Source organism: Bactrocera neohumeralis, chromosome 3 (genome assembly GCF_024586455.1).
Source record: "Bactrocera neohumeralis isolate Rockhampton chromosome 3, APGP_CSIRO_Bneo_wtdbg2-racon-allhic-juicebox.fasta_v2, whole genome shotgun sequence".
Taxonomy (NCBI): domain Eukaryota; kingdom Metazoa; phylum Arthropoda; class Insecta; order Diptera; family Tephritidae; genus Bactrocera; species Bactrocera neohumeralis.
The window spans coordinates 67454112-67469371 of record NC_065920.1 but is presented as its reverse complement, the minus strand read 5'-3'; the positions used below and the strand labels follow the sequence as shown (position 1 = coordinate 67469371).

The 15260-nt window shown below is 38.4% G+C and overlaps 1 protein-coding gene across 1 annotated transcript in view; it reads right to left on the bottom strand.

Annotated features, from left to right (window-relative positions):
• LOC126752930 (protein madd-4) overlaps positions 1-15260 on the bottom strand; it is a 121150-nt gene that overhangs the window by 50198 nt on the left and 55692 nt on the right. Inside the window, 5 exon segments of the mRNA XM_050463975.1 lie at positions 1375-1664; positions 1844-2029; positions 7922-8017; positions 8473-8575; positions 11026-11152. Of these exon segments, the coding sequence (XP_050319932.1) occupies positions 1375-1664; positions 1844-2029; positions 7922-8017; positions 8473-8575; positions 11026-11152 (802 nt within the window).

The window sequence follows — 15260 nt, the reverse complement described above, 5'->3', positions numbered from 1 at the left end:
CTAATTTTCTGTTAAGTAAGTATAAGAAATAACCTCACGCATATAAATGAGTGTATTCAACATACTCAAATACACATATATGTATATATAGAATTCTTTACCTGCTTCTACTGTCTACTTCATAGAATTTATTTCTATAGATGTGACAAACTGAAGAATGTTAACTAACGCACAAGTGATTAAACGATGAAATGTCTGCAGGTCTGTGGCGATGAAATGAAGTGGAAGTAGAAGACCGTAGAGACATCTATGCATGCGTAACACGGCCACTTCTGGTGAGTCAAGTAGACTTTAATACCGATTATGTAACAGAGTAAAGCTAGATTAAATGAATGGTGGGGAATGTTGCACTGAACGAAGCTAAGCATGCGTTTTACCTACGAACGTTTTGTAAACAACAAAATCTTGTCTGCAGACAGTAGAGACAGACGAAGCTGACATTGGGGTGGAGAAAATGCTAGAAGGTGATTAGCAAAAAGAAATCCCTAGGTGACAACTATGTAATCCAGTATAAGTACGTCAACTTTGGGGTAATGCATACTATACACATGTTTATAATGAAGCAGACAAAGTCGTCTAATTTGCAGTAACAAAAAGCTTAGACTGAAGTGAGTTGTTGTTAATGTCAGCAGCGCACATCGGAAATGTATCTGCTTGAAACTGTTTGAAGTTGAAAGAAAATATTTCAATTTTTTTACTAGTTAAGTTAATTTTTAAGTAATTTCTTCAACGAGTAATGAAGTAAGGCGGAATATAAGGTAGTTACAGACCAAACAGACTCCAGGTTGGTGCTTGAAATACCAAGACCAAGACCAAGACCAAGACCAAGACCAAGACCAAGACCAAGACCAAGACCAAGGCCAAGACCAAGACCAAAGACCAAGACAAAGACAAAGACCAAGACCAAGACCAAGACCAAGACCAAGACCAAGACCAAGACCAAGACCAAGACCAAGACCAAGACCAAGACCAAGACCAAGACCAAGACCAAGACCAAGACCAAGACCAAGACCAAGACCAAGACCAAGACCAAGACCAAGACCAAGACCAAGACCAAGACCAAGACCAAGACCAAGACCAAGACCAAGACCAAGACCAAGACCAAGACAAAGACCAAGACCAAGACCAAGACAAAGACCAAGACCATGAGAAAAATCTATACCAATAATAAATAACAGTTAAAGATAATAGTAGAAGGGCTTCGAAAAATTATCACCAATAATAAATAACAGTTAAAGATAATAGTAAAAGGGCTTCGAAAAGTTATCATAAACTCAGTATGAGCTCTGACATGTCTTTCCGAAATCAATAAAATTATATAGTATCTAAAAGCAGATAAGCTTTTTGACCCATTTAAGAGATATTTCCACTTACCTTGGATCACCAGCAGGCACCTCTGACTCTGGTTCCGAATTACTGCGATAATCATAACCGCCACTGCCACCAGTAAGCCGTTCGGCACGTGGTTGCTGGGGTTCTTCATGATGCAGATGACTGACCGAGCGATGTGCGTACTGTGGTGCAGACTCATCATGATATGTCACCAAGCCGGCATCGCCATTGCGAACATCACTGGGATCATCTGCGCCCTCTTCAACATCATCTACATCTGCCGAGTCGTCGTCATCCTCTTCATCGTCCTCATCGACATCCGCATCATCCGACTGGAAAAAGAAAGTTGATTATTTTTTATAGAAAAAGTGTCTGTTTGCTGGCGTTTTTTATACTGCTTACATACATATATCTTGTTCCCTATTTAAATGCTTATTTCCGATTTTAATTACTTAATGCTCTGTGCATTTCCTGATGTTTTATTTAATTTTTTAATATGCTGACTACTCACCGATGCGAGAGGTCCGCTGCTGCCGAGTATAATCGTACCGCCGCCGTTGTCACATGAGATCCCTGTTGAGCATTGCTGCACCGATGCGGGCTTCGTAAGTGGGTCGCATTTGGCGCTGTGTCTGCCATCGGCCGATTTGCATTCCACTCCACGCATCTGCAAGCCCTGCCCACAAGTTACTGAGCACTGGTGTGTGGGACCAAAGACAAACCCACACACAAACATTTATGGGTATGTAAGCCGCAGGGCATTTTGGAATAGTTGAGTTGCATGGTTGAAGCATATTCATATACCATACGGAGAGGAGTTGTTATTTTTTTTTGTTTTTTGGTTGAACCACCACAAGTGAGATAAAAGAAAATGACAAAAACGATAAGGAATTATGAATTATTTAAACGTGTTTGGAATTAAAATTTGCATAAAAAATATAATTGGTGCAGTGTGTATATAATTACGGCTGGAGAAGTGAAAAAGTCTAAGCTATATGCAAATTCGGTAAAAGAACAACAAAAATGAAGATGACAGTAAAAAGAAAAAAGTGCACAAGAGTAGCCTGTTAGTAAATGTGGGTAACAATTTATGGTGCGAAGGATGATAAACTGAAAGTATTTACGAGGGCGGAATGATATGCACGCAGGCTACAACAGAACAGAGAAATTTTTTGAAAAAATTGGCGTTTTAATCTTTACAGTCTTCTTTCGAGCTATTAATGCCTCAATTTCTTTAAGCTGGTTAGCTTGATTATGACTTTTGGAGGTCGTCCAAGTAGGCTTCCCAAATTTCTTGCTTGGTGACGTATAGAAACAAAACGAGGTTGTACCTGGTCTAGTCTCAACAGCACCAGTTCACATTAGGCTTTGAAATTAAAAATATGGATAGGAGCAGTTCGACCAACGTGACCATTGCGACAAAGGAGTGTAATGTGGTGTAGCCTCATGGCGGAAAAGTACTTTTTTCACAAGTTGAGACCATTTTTTCTGTATTTATCCGTTCACTGATCGCCATATTTTCGCGTACCGACATATGACCGTTTTATCCATAATTCTTCTTCTTTACTGGCGTAGAAACCGCTTACGCGGTTATAGCCGAGACACAACAGCGCGCCAGTCGTTTCTCCTTTTCGCAAGGTGGCGCCAACAATGGAGATTCCAAGCGAAGCCAGATCCTTCTCCATTTGGTTTTTCCAACGGTCTTCCTTGGAGGTTTTCCTCTTCCTCTGCTTCCCCCGTCGGGTACAGCGTCGAATACTTTCAGAGCTGGAGTGTTTTCGTCCATTCGGACGACATGACCTAGCCAACGTAGCCGCTGTCTTTTAATTCGTTGAACTATGTCAATGTCGTGGTATATCTCATACAGCTCATCGTTCCATCGAACGTGATATTCGCCGTGGCCAACGCGCAAAGGACCATAAATCTTCCGCAGAACTTTTCTATCGAAGACTCGTAACGTCGACTCATCAGAGTTTGTTATCGTCCATGCCTCTGCACCATATAGCAGTAGGGCAATAATGAGTGACTTATAGAGTTTTGTTTTTGTTCGTCGAGAGGGGGCTTTGCTTCTCAAGTAGTACTCGTTGTCAAGAGATATGCCAGACTCAGTTGCTTCGCTGCCTTATCCATTCTGGAGAAAGCAGAACTAACGCAAGCAGGTGTACACTCTTATAGAAGATGGTATTTTCACTGTTTAGTTCTACAGCTCGAATTATTTTCTCCAGAAGTAGATTGAAGAGTCATATAATTACACCGTGCAAATAGTTTTTACTTATCCTGCGGATAGAACAGGATCGAACATATCTCTGGTGATGGTGGCGCCATCAGGCGGTAGGACTAGGAACTTATTGAACCCCCCTCGTATATGTCTGGGAGTGTAGCCATAAGGGTCTTCTGTTACTTGGCTTATTTTAAACTATTTACATATGCCACTTAAAATAAGTGGGTGCGGTGAGCACCACCATAAATGCTAAAAAGGCATATAAAGAGGATGCTCATATTTTTGTGTGTTATTAAGAGTCTTAAATGCATATATATTACACATTTATTACATATGAGATTTACATATATACATAAATGTACAGTAATGCTGCCTAAACATAAGCAAAGCTCAGAAGCTTCATAATCACAAACTCTGAGGAGAATCGCCGTCCCATTTGTACAAAAAATTAAACAAATACGAAGGGTTGCCATATCGTTTAGAAAAAAGTTTTAAAATATTCTTAATACAGTATTTAGACTATTTTTTTAAATAATATTAAATACATTTTATAATAATTTAGCACACAATTTATACATAAATAAAAGAATGTATTATAATTCAATTTAATTTCATTTTGCCTAAAAAAAAGTCAAATGAATGGATTACCTAACAATGTGTCTCTCATTTTAACTAAAGCTTTCGAAAAGCCATTTAGTACTGAAATCTCTCAGTGCACCAGCTCGCACAGCGGTTACTGAAGTAACTTCTGAGCTGAAAGGATTGCTCAATGACTAATTAGTATTAGAGAAGGGCAATCAGGTTTCGAACAAGTTTTGGTTATTTGTTGTAAGCTTGTAGGAGAAGTTCTCTTGGAAAGCGAATATTAAAGCCAACAATGAAATCTAAAGTATTTTGTGTTGGAACCTCTTCCATTAAGTTAAGTTTTCATATAATGTCTATTAAATTCTGTAGTAAACAAAATCGCCAGCAATCACGACTCCAGTAATCTATTTGAAATTCATGTAGTAGAACATTTTTTCCTGCATATGTATATACAATTCCAGTGACAACGATAGCACATTTTAGGGAAAAACCACACCATATCTATGGGAGTCTAACCAAACATCTGGCAAAATATGATATAAACTTTTTTAATGACAATTTATTTGAATTAAGCTTCCAATCCATAAATGATGGCAACCCTTTGCAGCAACAATCCTAAAGCCTTCTCGAGCGCACGCAAAATAGTTATATATTATATTCATACGCTAAACCATGTTATGCATGCAAATATTAAGTTTTTTACTGCTGTGTCTATAAATAGATGATCCAGCGATGAGGATGATGTGACGTTACGTAGGTTGCCTTTTATATTTCGCGATTTAGCAAAAACAGTGTTGGAATCTAGCAACTTACAACTTTATCGTAGAGCTTGATATTTTTGATGTTATATATATTCAGACCTTTTTGACATACGAACGGTATTTATGTTGCTTACAGTAACTTCAAATATGCATCTCGGCCAAACGTGAACATTTTTCAGCGATTATTTTTCACAACTTTCTACGTATCTGCACAACAGTGTATCGATGAGTTTAATTCAGTTTTTGGTGATGAAGCTCCATTAAAGGCCGGTGTTTATCGATGGTATAGTGAATTCAATGACGGTCATAGATAACTTCAAGATGGATTTCATTCACTCTATAGTCTTTACTTTGGAACAGAATGACTTCTTTTTATTTCTACACCTAAGACGGTTGATGCAAAATGCTTAGGAAATTGATTCAAACGCATGCAACAGTATAGACATAGATCTTAATGGAGAATATTTTGAAAAACAATAAAACGGTTTTTAATGATTAAAATTTAGTTTTGTTCTCTAATCTCGAAATATGAAAGGCAACCCATGTAGAAACATGTGACAATTTGCCGGTTGCGGATACGTGTATGCCACGGAAAGTGAACCGCCTGGACGTACGTACTCATCTAGTGCCTTATGCTATTACATAAGTATGTGCTTATGTTGATAAAAATATTTTGGAGCACATCGAGTCATAAACGAGTGCTCATGCCGGATTTACAAACTTTCAATGAAGTTGATTATGCGTTCGCATGCGTCGTCCCAGGAGTTTTATGCGAAATAACCCTTTCAAGCTGCTAACTTTAGTTCATCTCAACAAATGTGCACTACTTAGGCGTAGACGCACAAGTGTAGTAAAATAGAAAGGCTTAGTGAAATTGTTGGAGTGGGTTGGAACTACTTAGAATATGTGTATATACAGGTAGGTGGATTAAGAGAATATGAGACGAGGCAGCAATTCGCTGCGTTTCAACAAGTGCGTCCTGTAGACTGGTAGGTTAGCGTAGGCAGACAGCGTAAGGCTGCTTTTTAGAAGCCCGTCATAGTCAGTCAGTGAGTCGTCTTCATCATGCTGTAGTTAAATGATGTCGATGTTGTTGTTGCTTTTCGAGACTTTTCAGTTGCATTTCAGCTCGAGTGCAATTACGATATAAGATACCGGCAAATATTTAACATAAACACTCTCAGCCTGCCCTCAGGATACCTGTCGAATGAGATGCGTTGGCTGTTTGCCGAGTGCAAGTGAACTTTTTGAAGGAGGCGTAATGACAGGCATGATGTTTCGGCTTGTAAGGGGTGCTTAGACAAGAGTCTTAAAATATTTTCATACAAAATGTTGCATATTCTGCACTGCAGTCGTCAGCATGTGAACCTAATATCGCTTAGTATAATTGCTTCACGGGGATATAAAAGCTTAATTTAACTTTGAGATCTTATAATTAAAGTTTGCTAAGGCTTTATTCATCTTTATGAATTGAATTGCATATATCTTCTTATAGCCGCTGTCTCTTAATTCGCTGAACTATGTCAATGCTGTCGTATATCTCGTACAGCTCATCGTTCCATCAAATGTGGTATTCGCCGTTGCCAATGCGCAAAGGACCATAAATCTTCCGCTGAACCTTTCTTTCGAAAACTCGTAACGTCGACTCATCAGCTGTTGTCATCGTCCATGCCTCTGCAGGCCGTGGATGAGGATTGACTTGTATAATTTTGGCGCATGGTGAATGTCTGTCCAGTTGTTGATTTTCCAGGTCTAAAGCCACACTGATAACGTCCAATGGTTGTTGATGGTGGGCCTTAATCTTTTACACAGTACGGCTATCCTACGGTCGTTGGCGCAGATTGTGGGGTTCCCTTTTTTGTGGATGAAATTCGAATCGTCCGACCATATTCTACAAAGTAGCTGCATGCTCCTTATCAGTTCTTAGCCGCCATATTTGAAAGGCAGGCAATCCAATGGCCCACACAGCTTCGTTGCTCTTAAGACAGCTTATTGTAATTCGAACTACTTCATGGTCAGACAATGGAATGTCTACTCCATCGTCATCGATTGGGGAATCGAGTTCACTATCTCCTGGTGTTATGCTTTCACTGCCATTCAGAAAGCTGGACTTGTTCCCTTCATAATTTTATTATGCTCCGTGCATCAGTCACTAGATAACCTCTGGGTGTTCTACAAGTCCCCGTCGGATTCTACATCGAACTCAAAGTTGGAGTGTTTTCGTACATTCAGGTGACTTGACTTTGAAAGCTTCTGTTAGTCGTTAGTTTCGTCCATTGACCCTGTCGGCCAGCTTGTCAAGCTCTTCGTATTCACACATTTGGACCTGTCTCATTTTTTGTCTGCAAATGGGTCTCGCTTCTTCTTCAACTTTCGGTATCTATCCCATCCCACATGTGTTGTGATCGATTGTAACGTTGTGAGGTAGGCAGTATGTTTTCACTTAGCAACTAGCATTGTGACCAATCACTGTGGACTTCGAAGTCCATTGCGACTAAACTATTAAAAACAATCCGATAAAAATTTCATATGAAGCCATTCGATCAATTCTTAGTCTACTTGATACCCATAATTTAGATAATTCTTAATTAAGATTCATGCTAACATAGTATACTATATTCTCTAACAGTATTATCTATGTATACCATAAACCATAAAATCTTTCTTATTACTTTTTAAAATATATAATTCTTCAAATTATTAGCTCTTTTGCAGCAACCCAAAATTACAACCATGTGCGTGTGCTAAATACTTTTACCCAGAATAACATCACAAGCGGAAATCACGTGCAAATGAAAGGTTCACACTTATTAATGCGCAAAGGGTCGCAAATAAAAATTTCTCGACATAAAAGTCAAGTTGGTTGCTTAAAAATGTGAAAACTGGCAAACTTCATAAATCACCCAAAACAACCCAAAAAAAACTGAAGAAGCAAAAAGTGTTAACAACACAAGCTTTAATGCTTTCAACTCTATCATGAAAGCGTGCACACGCTACATTTTATAATACTGAGCATACTCACTCCAGTCCATTCTTCCACCTCCCACGTTGGGCACTTCTCTATCATGCACGGTTCCTGTGTGGCTGGCTTTGGCGCACGACACGTCACATCCAGCACCTGTAATGATGGACACGATGAAAGAATAATACAAAAACAAAGAACACGAAGTAAAAGTGTAAATTATAAAAGAAAACTGCCGATGGTGGGTGAAAGTTTCACGAAATTAGAAGTTACCGCAGAACAACAAAAGCAAAATACCAACCCACTCCAGAAAAGAAAAGGGAAGGATAAACGTTTAGTAGCAATTATTAATATAATGGCGGACGGGCTGCTTGACACGCTTCCACCTGCGCACACAAGAGAGCTGGAAGCGTTTTTTGATAGTCTTCAAAGCGACCGAAATGGAAAGTTGCAAAGCAATAAACTCAATTGAATGAAGGAAAAGAAGCGCGAAGCTGGGTATGAATAATATTTAGTCTTTTTTCTGCGTAAATTTTTTTGTTGTTTTGTGGTTTGCTTTCTTGCTGCTTTCCCGCAAACTGTTGCTATTTTATTACTCAATTTGCGCTTACCGTTGTCTTGATGCCATTATTCTCCTCCGCACACACCACCATGCGCTCACGGTAGCCAGGTCCACAGAGGCGACTGCATGGACTCCAGTCATCAGTGATCCACCTGAGAAGAAATGAAAACGAAGTGAAAGCAAATAGTTTATTTCTTTTTATAAAAGGTACCACTCATGGGGGTAGGAGGTAAGCATTTACTGCAACGTTATGGTACAAGCTCAACTCGTAATTAGGGCAATTTAAAGAATAATTTCTTTTAAATTTTAACTAAATTGTTAGCGTAAAAATTAAGATAAGAGAAAAGTCAGTTAAGTACTCAGATATTTATAGGACTTCAACATCAACAAGCAAGCCATTCATAATCCAAAACGCCTTTCGTGGCGTTTAACCATCTAAGTTCAAATTAGTGGCTGGAGCTCCCATATCTTCGGTTCGGGATCTTAACGACACGGCGAGAATGTACTCCAACAGATGAAAAGCTACATACCTGATTTAGTATATTTTAATAAAAAGTTTTAGCTGCCTTTTATTTTGAATATTCAATAAAATTAGAAGAATGGCTTGAAACTTTTTTTTGGTTGGATACCTGGACTTCATTAGTTTTATGAAGTATATAATTTGGATCGATCGATGATTGAGACCACTACCGATCTGAGTTCTCATACAGCTAATAACCAATATCCAATGTTGCTGTTGCTCTTGCCGCTCACCAAAACAATTTCTTTTATTCAGTTTATATGCAAACGAGCCACGAAATTGCGAAGAAAAACAACTCAACTCATAAAACTTTAGCCAAAGGTGAGTGTGCGGGTTGAAGGCGTCAGCAGTTTCAAGGGCTGTTGGTGGTGACGCGTTAACAGTAAATTAAGTGAACATACAAAAAGTCCATTTAACGCATATTCACAATGTGGCCAAGGACAGAATGAATGTGAAGTATTAAGACCGCGAAGAAATAACATAAAAATGGAACGGAAAGAATGGCAGAAATTCGGAAGGAATGTCCAGCACTAAAAATGTAAATATTTTGAGCTAACGCTATTGGAAGTCGAAGTTTACATGCAACGTTTTTGTTTTGAGAATTTAGTAGTGACCTAATTTGATGGGCGGAAAAATTAAATTAAATGGTAAAGATCTAATTAAGTTTTAGGAGAATAAAATGTAAATTGATCTCTCGTAGTTATCAAGTTGTACCAAGACAACTATTATAATGTATAATATTATGAAAAAACCTAAATCACCCCAAAAAACTCGGTTAATGCATATTTAGTAACGTTGCCTTTTTATTTCGTGGTTTAGCAACCCTAGAGATACTCAAAATCATTTGACTTACATACCTTCTTTTACAGTAACATAAAGTATTCTTTTCCACCAAAAAATGGAATTAAATCGCGAATATTTTCGCTTACTTATTTTTGTACAACTTTCGACAAGGATTAATTCATCAAGAGTGCATCGATGAATATCGTTAAATTTTGGACTATGAGACTCCATCAACGACTAGTGTTTATCGATGGTATGTTGGCTTCAATCGAGGTTGTGGATTATCGCAAAACGAATTTTGTGAAGGTCCTCTAAAATCAGTTATTGTTCCGGAAACTATTGATGCTGTGCGCCAAGTAATATTGCCGTCATGTGATCTATCTTGAGATAGAGACTGCTATAGGCAGTAGTGGGATCAGCACACATATATATGTATATTGCATGAAATTTGACTGTGTGAATCATACAAAAAAGGCTCCTGTCGATAAATCGAGAGAAGTGTTAAAAAAATTGCTTTGAAACGCGTTTATGAAGTCGTGACAGATCGTTTGAAAGTATGCGCCTGAGTAGGTGTTTCAAGATGAGACGATTTCAACAAAGGTTTTTCGCGTATGAAGCACGTCCATTACGCAAAAAACGGATTTCTCTCCATCACGACAACGCGACTGAAACAACTGCCTTTTTTAGCCCTCAAAACTTCGAAATGATGAGTCATCGAAGTCATCATCCTGACTTGACACCGAATTACTTCTTCTTATTACGGTTCGTAAAAAGTAAGTGAATACGTTAATGTTTTTCGTCCCTGAATAGGCGATTGATGCGTTCAAAAGGCATGTTTTGCAGGTGTCTCAATGAGAGTGGCAAAAGGTCTTCGATAACTGCTTCAGGCGCATGCAAAAGTGTAAAGATCTTAATGGAGAATATTTTGAAATTAGGAAAGTTTGTGTTTGTTCTCGATTCCTGAAATACTGTAAAAAAGGCAACCACCGTATCAATACTTTAGTACATAATTGTATTTATTCTTATATAATTATTACTTGCAATCAATTTGTTGGTTTGTTTTAAATGCTACAATTTTCAATATTAAAATATTTAATTTTCTTCAGGCACTGTAAACTTTTCCGAACGAACTTTAAAACTAAGTTTTTCTTTTTTAAAGAATATCAAACAGTTAAACTTCTAAAGATAGTAGACACAAGATAAGGCAAAAGAGGCAAGCACGAATCGAAAGGATAAGGCTGACACCAATAGAAGATAAAAGCTAATGGAGCCAATGACAACTAAATACCACAAACTTACCTTGGTGGGCAGGTGTGTGTGTTACAGAGCAGCACCGACGGTTCCGGCCGTTGGGGACCGCACATGGAGTCCTCGACTTCTACGCCGGTGACACGATTTCGACACAACGGTTGAGACATCTTATAGCCTGCGTGCGAAATAAATAGGAGAGAGTGAGAGAGAGTGAATGAAATACAAAGAAAATAAAATTAGTCAACAGAAAAGGCATGAAATAAAAAATAAAATATAAGAAATTTGTGAAATGTGAACTGGAAGGAAACAAAGTGGTATATATAATGGGTAAGATAAGCCCACCAAGAGTCATTTTTATCAATGAAAATATAAAATCGATAATAGATACAATCGCCGAAAGGACAGAATAAGTGAAAGTGACGCTGATGGAAATAAGTAGAATAAGGGCGTAGCGGTGTGCGAAACGACTCCAAAAAGAAGACTTAAAAACTCAAGCACGGAGAAAGCCACAGGCGACACCAAGGGATGAAAAGTCAGTGCAGAGTTTAAGTGGCTGCGTTGCTACGGCGCCGTGGGGAAGAAAAGTAAAAAGATAATGGGAACGTCTGTGGTACCCAACATCGAAGCAGGCGAACTTTTACTGTGAAGAAAAGAAGTGCCGTCACGCGTTCCCCACAGAGCAGAAGCTCAGTTGAAGCAACATGAAAGTGCTTCTATGAGACGATGGTTGTACTGTATAGAAGTATATGCTATGTAGGTACATATGTACATGAGTGCTCCAGACTTGTCAAGTACACGTTGCAAGCAGCCTACAGACTGTGTGGCATTCGCGGAACAGCACGCGTCTGTCATCGTCAATATTGAATTATTGAGTACCACCGCCCACAATAGAATAGAATTAGAAATAAATTTCAGATTTCGACGCATTTAAATTTTGATTGACAATTATATGATTCAAATTGCAATCAATAAGCGAATTTCAATAATTTTCCTTTTTCTACGCAAATAAGTTCATTTAGGCAGAGGTAACTGAGTGTCAAAAACAGAGAAATATTTTGAATACCTCGATAGACTTAAAGAGAAAATTGAAATACAAAAATAATAACAGATATACGCAGATAGGTTTTCTATTGCTGCGTTTGTCTTATCGGACTATTTCGTCACCTAAAATGCAAAATAAAGTAACATCACTTTCATAAGTTTACAGGCGAAGGAAAACGATATAATTCAAACAAATTTTGAGTTTTGGTTATAGAATGGTTATATATTGGTTATATCTGACAGAAAAGTTTTATATTTAAATTTTTTTCTATCCAAATTTTCCAAGTTCAGTTAATTTTGCTCAATGAGTCGTACAACTCACACACTTAGATATATGCATTTGAAGGCAGTCCGAATAGTGCCAATATACATCAAGTACAAATAAATCTAAAACATTATTGGTATTTAAAATATTTTGTTATATTTAAAAATCGAATAACACAGTCACAGTCACACGCCATTTATCAGTGTACATAACTTTTAAAGTAAACACAAATTACAACAACAAACATTTACGCATTTCCTCAGGCAACAATCACCAAATCAGGCTCTCATTGGCTTTTTATGCTTCAATGGTATATCCAAGGGATTAGTTAGAGCTTGTAAAAACCAAAACAGAGACATAAAGTGGCATAAAGCCAAATACATAGCTTATAGCATGCTGAAAAGAGAGGAATGCGGTTGACAGTCTCGAAGGAAACAAATAAATTTCCTATCTTATTAGCGTGATTTCAGCGCTATCATTATAGGATTTTGGTAGGCAGTAAGGTGGAATTGTTATTGATGGCGTCTAAGGGAAATGAGAATGCGCGAGGGGAATTGACAAATTGCGTTAAGCGTAGCAAGGAAGGTATACCATATAAAAAAGTAGGTGGACAAATGACAAATCGATTGATGTTGATTGTCAAGTAGTTGTAAGGATATATACGTATATATAAAGGTTGTGTTAGGTTAGTCTGGTTGGCCAATGAGCCGCGCATAGACCAGTTTTGGTCCTTTGCTATACCAGATGGAGTTCAGTTACTACTTCCATGAGAAGTCCTTCCTTAAGAATGCCTGCGCTTGACGCGAATTTTAACATACTCTGCGGCTTCACTATCGATTGTCTTGTCAATGCGGGACAAGTGCACAAGAGATGCGTCACTGTTTCCCTGGTGCCTTGTAACAGAAATTTCCTGCGTCTTCTCGATCTGTCAGCCCCATTCTGCAGATATATGCTGCTACCAGACAGCAACCAGTTAGTATTCCGATCATGTTCCTACAATCTCTTCTATCGAGTGCCAACAGGAATTTTGTGTACTTCTGATCTACTGGTTTGCACATGACTAATGCAGGTTTGCACCCAGATAGCTCGTTCCATTGGGTTTTGATTTTATTTATTATGCTTCTGTCCAGATGGTCGAATAGACAATGCATGGGTTTCATAATGTTGATCAAATTTTTGGGTGTTAGCCGTACACCATTCTCGTCCACTATTTCATTGCCTTCGATATCTTTGTCACCTGGCACCCAGTAGAAGTAGCAACTTCATTTCTTCTGTCAACTCCTTCCACTGCTGCCCTGCTTCCCAAAGCACTTCCAACCGAAATGCGTTACGAGGTTACTGTCTTGATTGCTCCGTGGCTGCTTACGTAGATGTTGACTCTGGAATTGCCTGCAAGTGCATTAGACGCCAGCTTCGCGGCTTTTTTAATAGCAAAGATGTCAGCTTGAAATATACTGCTGTGGTCCGGAAACTTAAAAGGCTGCCTTTTGCCTAACTCTGGACAGTACATTCCTGCACCAACTCCACCCTCCAATTTTCGAGCCATACAATCTTTTTCTATGTTTACCTTGAATCTTCTTTCCCAGTTAACACAATATATATATACGGTGTTTGCCGCTATTACACATCAAGCTGTTACCAAGGTTACAAAAGCCATAAATTCGTTCTGCCGAAAATTATTTTTTTATTTATGTTTTCAAAGTACAAAATGTGTGAAAATAATCATTAATTCAGGCCAATTTGACTTTTGCTCGATATGACCAGCCTTTTGACCCTTCTATGGCCTTGAGACGGTCAAAAAGATAATCGCAAGGTGTACCGAATGTGACTTGCCGGTATTTAAAGCATTACTATCACGGACAATGGCTTTCTTCAGCATCTCGAGACTAGTGTACTTTTTATTTTGGACATTGCTCTCTAAAATGGCCCAGAGAGAATAATCCATTGGATTCGCATCTGGCGAATTCGAGAGTCATTGTGTGGTCGTAATGAAGTTCGGACCGTTTTTTTTTCAGCCATTTTTGGTTCACTCGCGCTTTGTGAGACGGTGCTGAGTCTTGTTGAAACGTCCATGGTTTGCGACCGAAATTTTTGTTTGACCACGGCTTCAAAGTAGCCTTCAGAACACTTTTCCGATAATATGTCGCATTTACTTTGACACCAGACTCGATGAAAACAATTGTCTTCCCATCTGAGGTAACAGCGGCCCAAACCATTATGTGTGGCGGATGCTGCCTCCTGGTGTACAACCGATGACTTAGATTAAATCGTATGAACGGTCTGTCAAGTATACGGGTCCATCGTTTTGAGAATTGCTCTTGGAAAAATTTTTTCGTCAAAAAACACAATGTTCGAATTTGACCGCTTTGTGCCAAGCGAAGCAACTGCTTCACATGTCTCAAGTTCGTTCTTCACTTTCCAACAAAAGTTTTTAGCATCGAACGATAGTATCATTGTAACGAGTGATGGTGCGATAAACAAAAACTTTGATTCCACCAGCGTTAAACCACACCAAACAGTGTTTTTCGAGTTGCATGAATAATTGCGGCTGTGATTTTCCACCCCAATATAAAGCAATTTTGCACTATTACGTTTGAATTCCATCGCTGATCACTTTTTGTTGCGTTCACTTTTGGCAAAACGCTTTTGTACACTTATGAACAATACTGCGAACTGTCATTCAGCAAATTTATAAACATGATGATTTCAAAGCGACAACTGCGCGAACTTTGTCTTTACACTTCAGTGTCGGACCCTGTATATTATATCATAAATTTATGGGGAGGGAAATTGTAAGAAGTGATAGGAGGTACTTATAAACAAACCATATATTATATAAAAACACATACTTATAAAAATATGACATATTTTCTTCATCCTTGTAAGAATTGTTAAAAGAAAATCCTTTGTATGTATGCACCTACATATGTATATGTGTAAAACTCCTCACGTAAATTTTAGCAGCAGGCAAAAATAT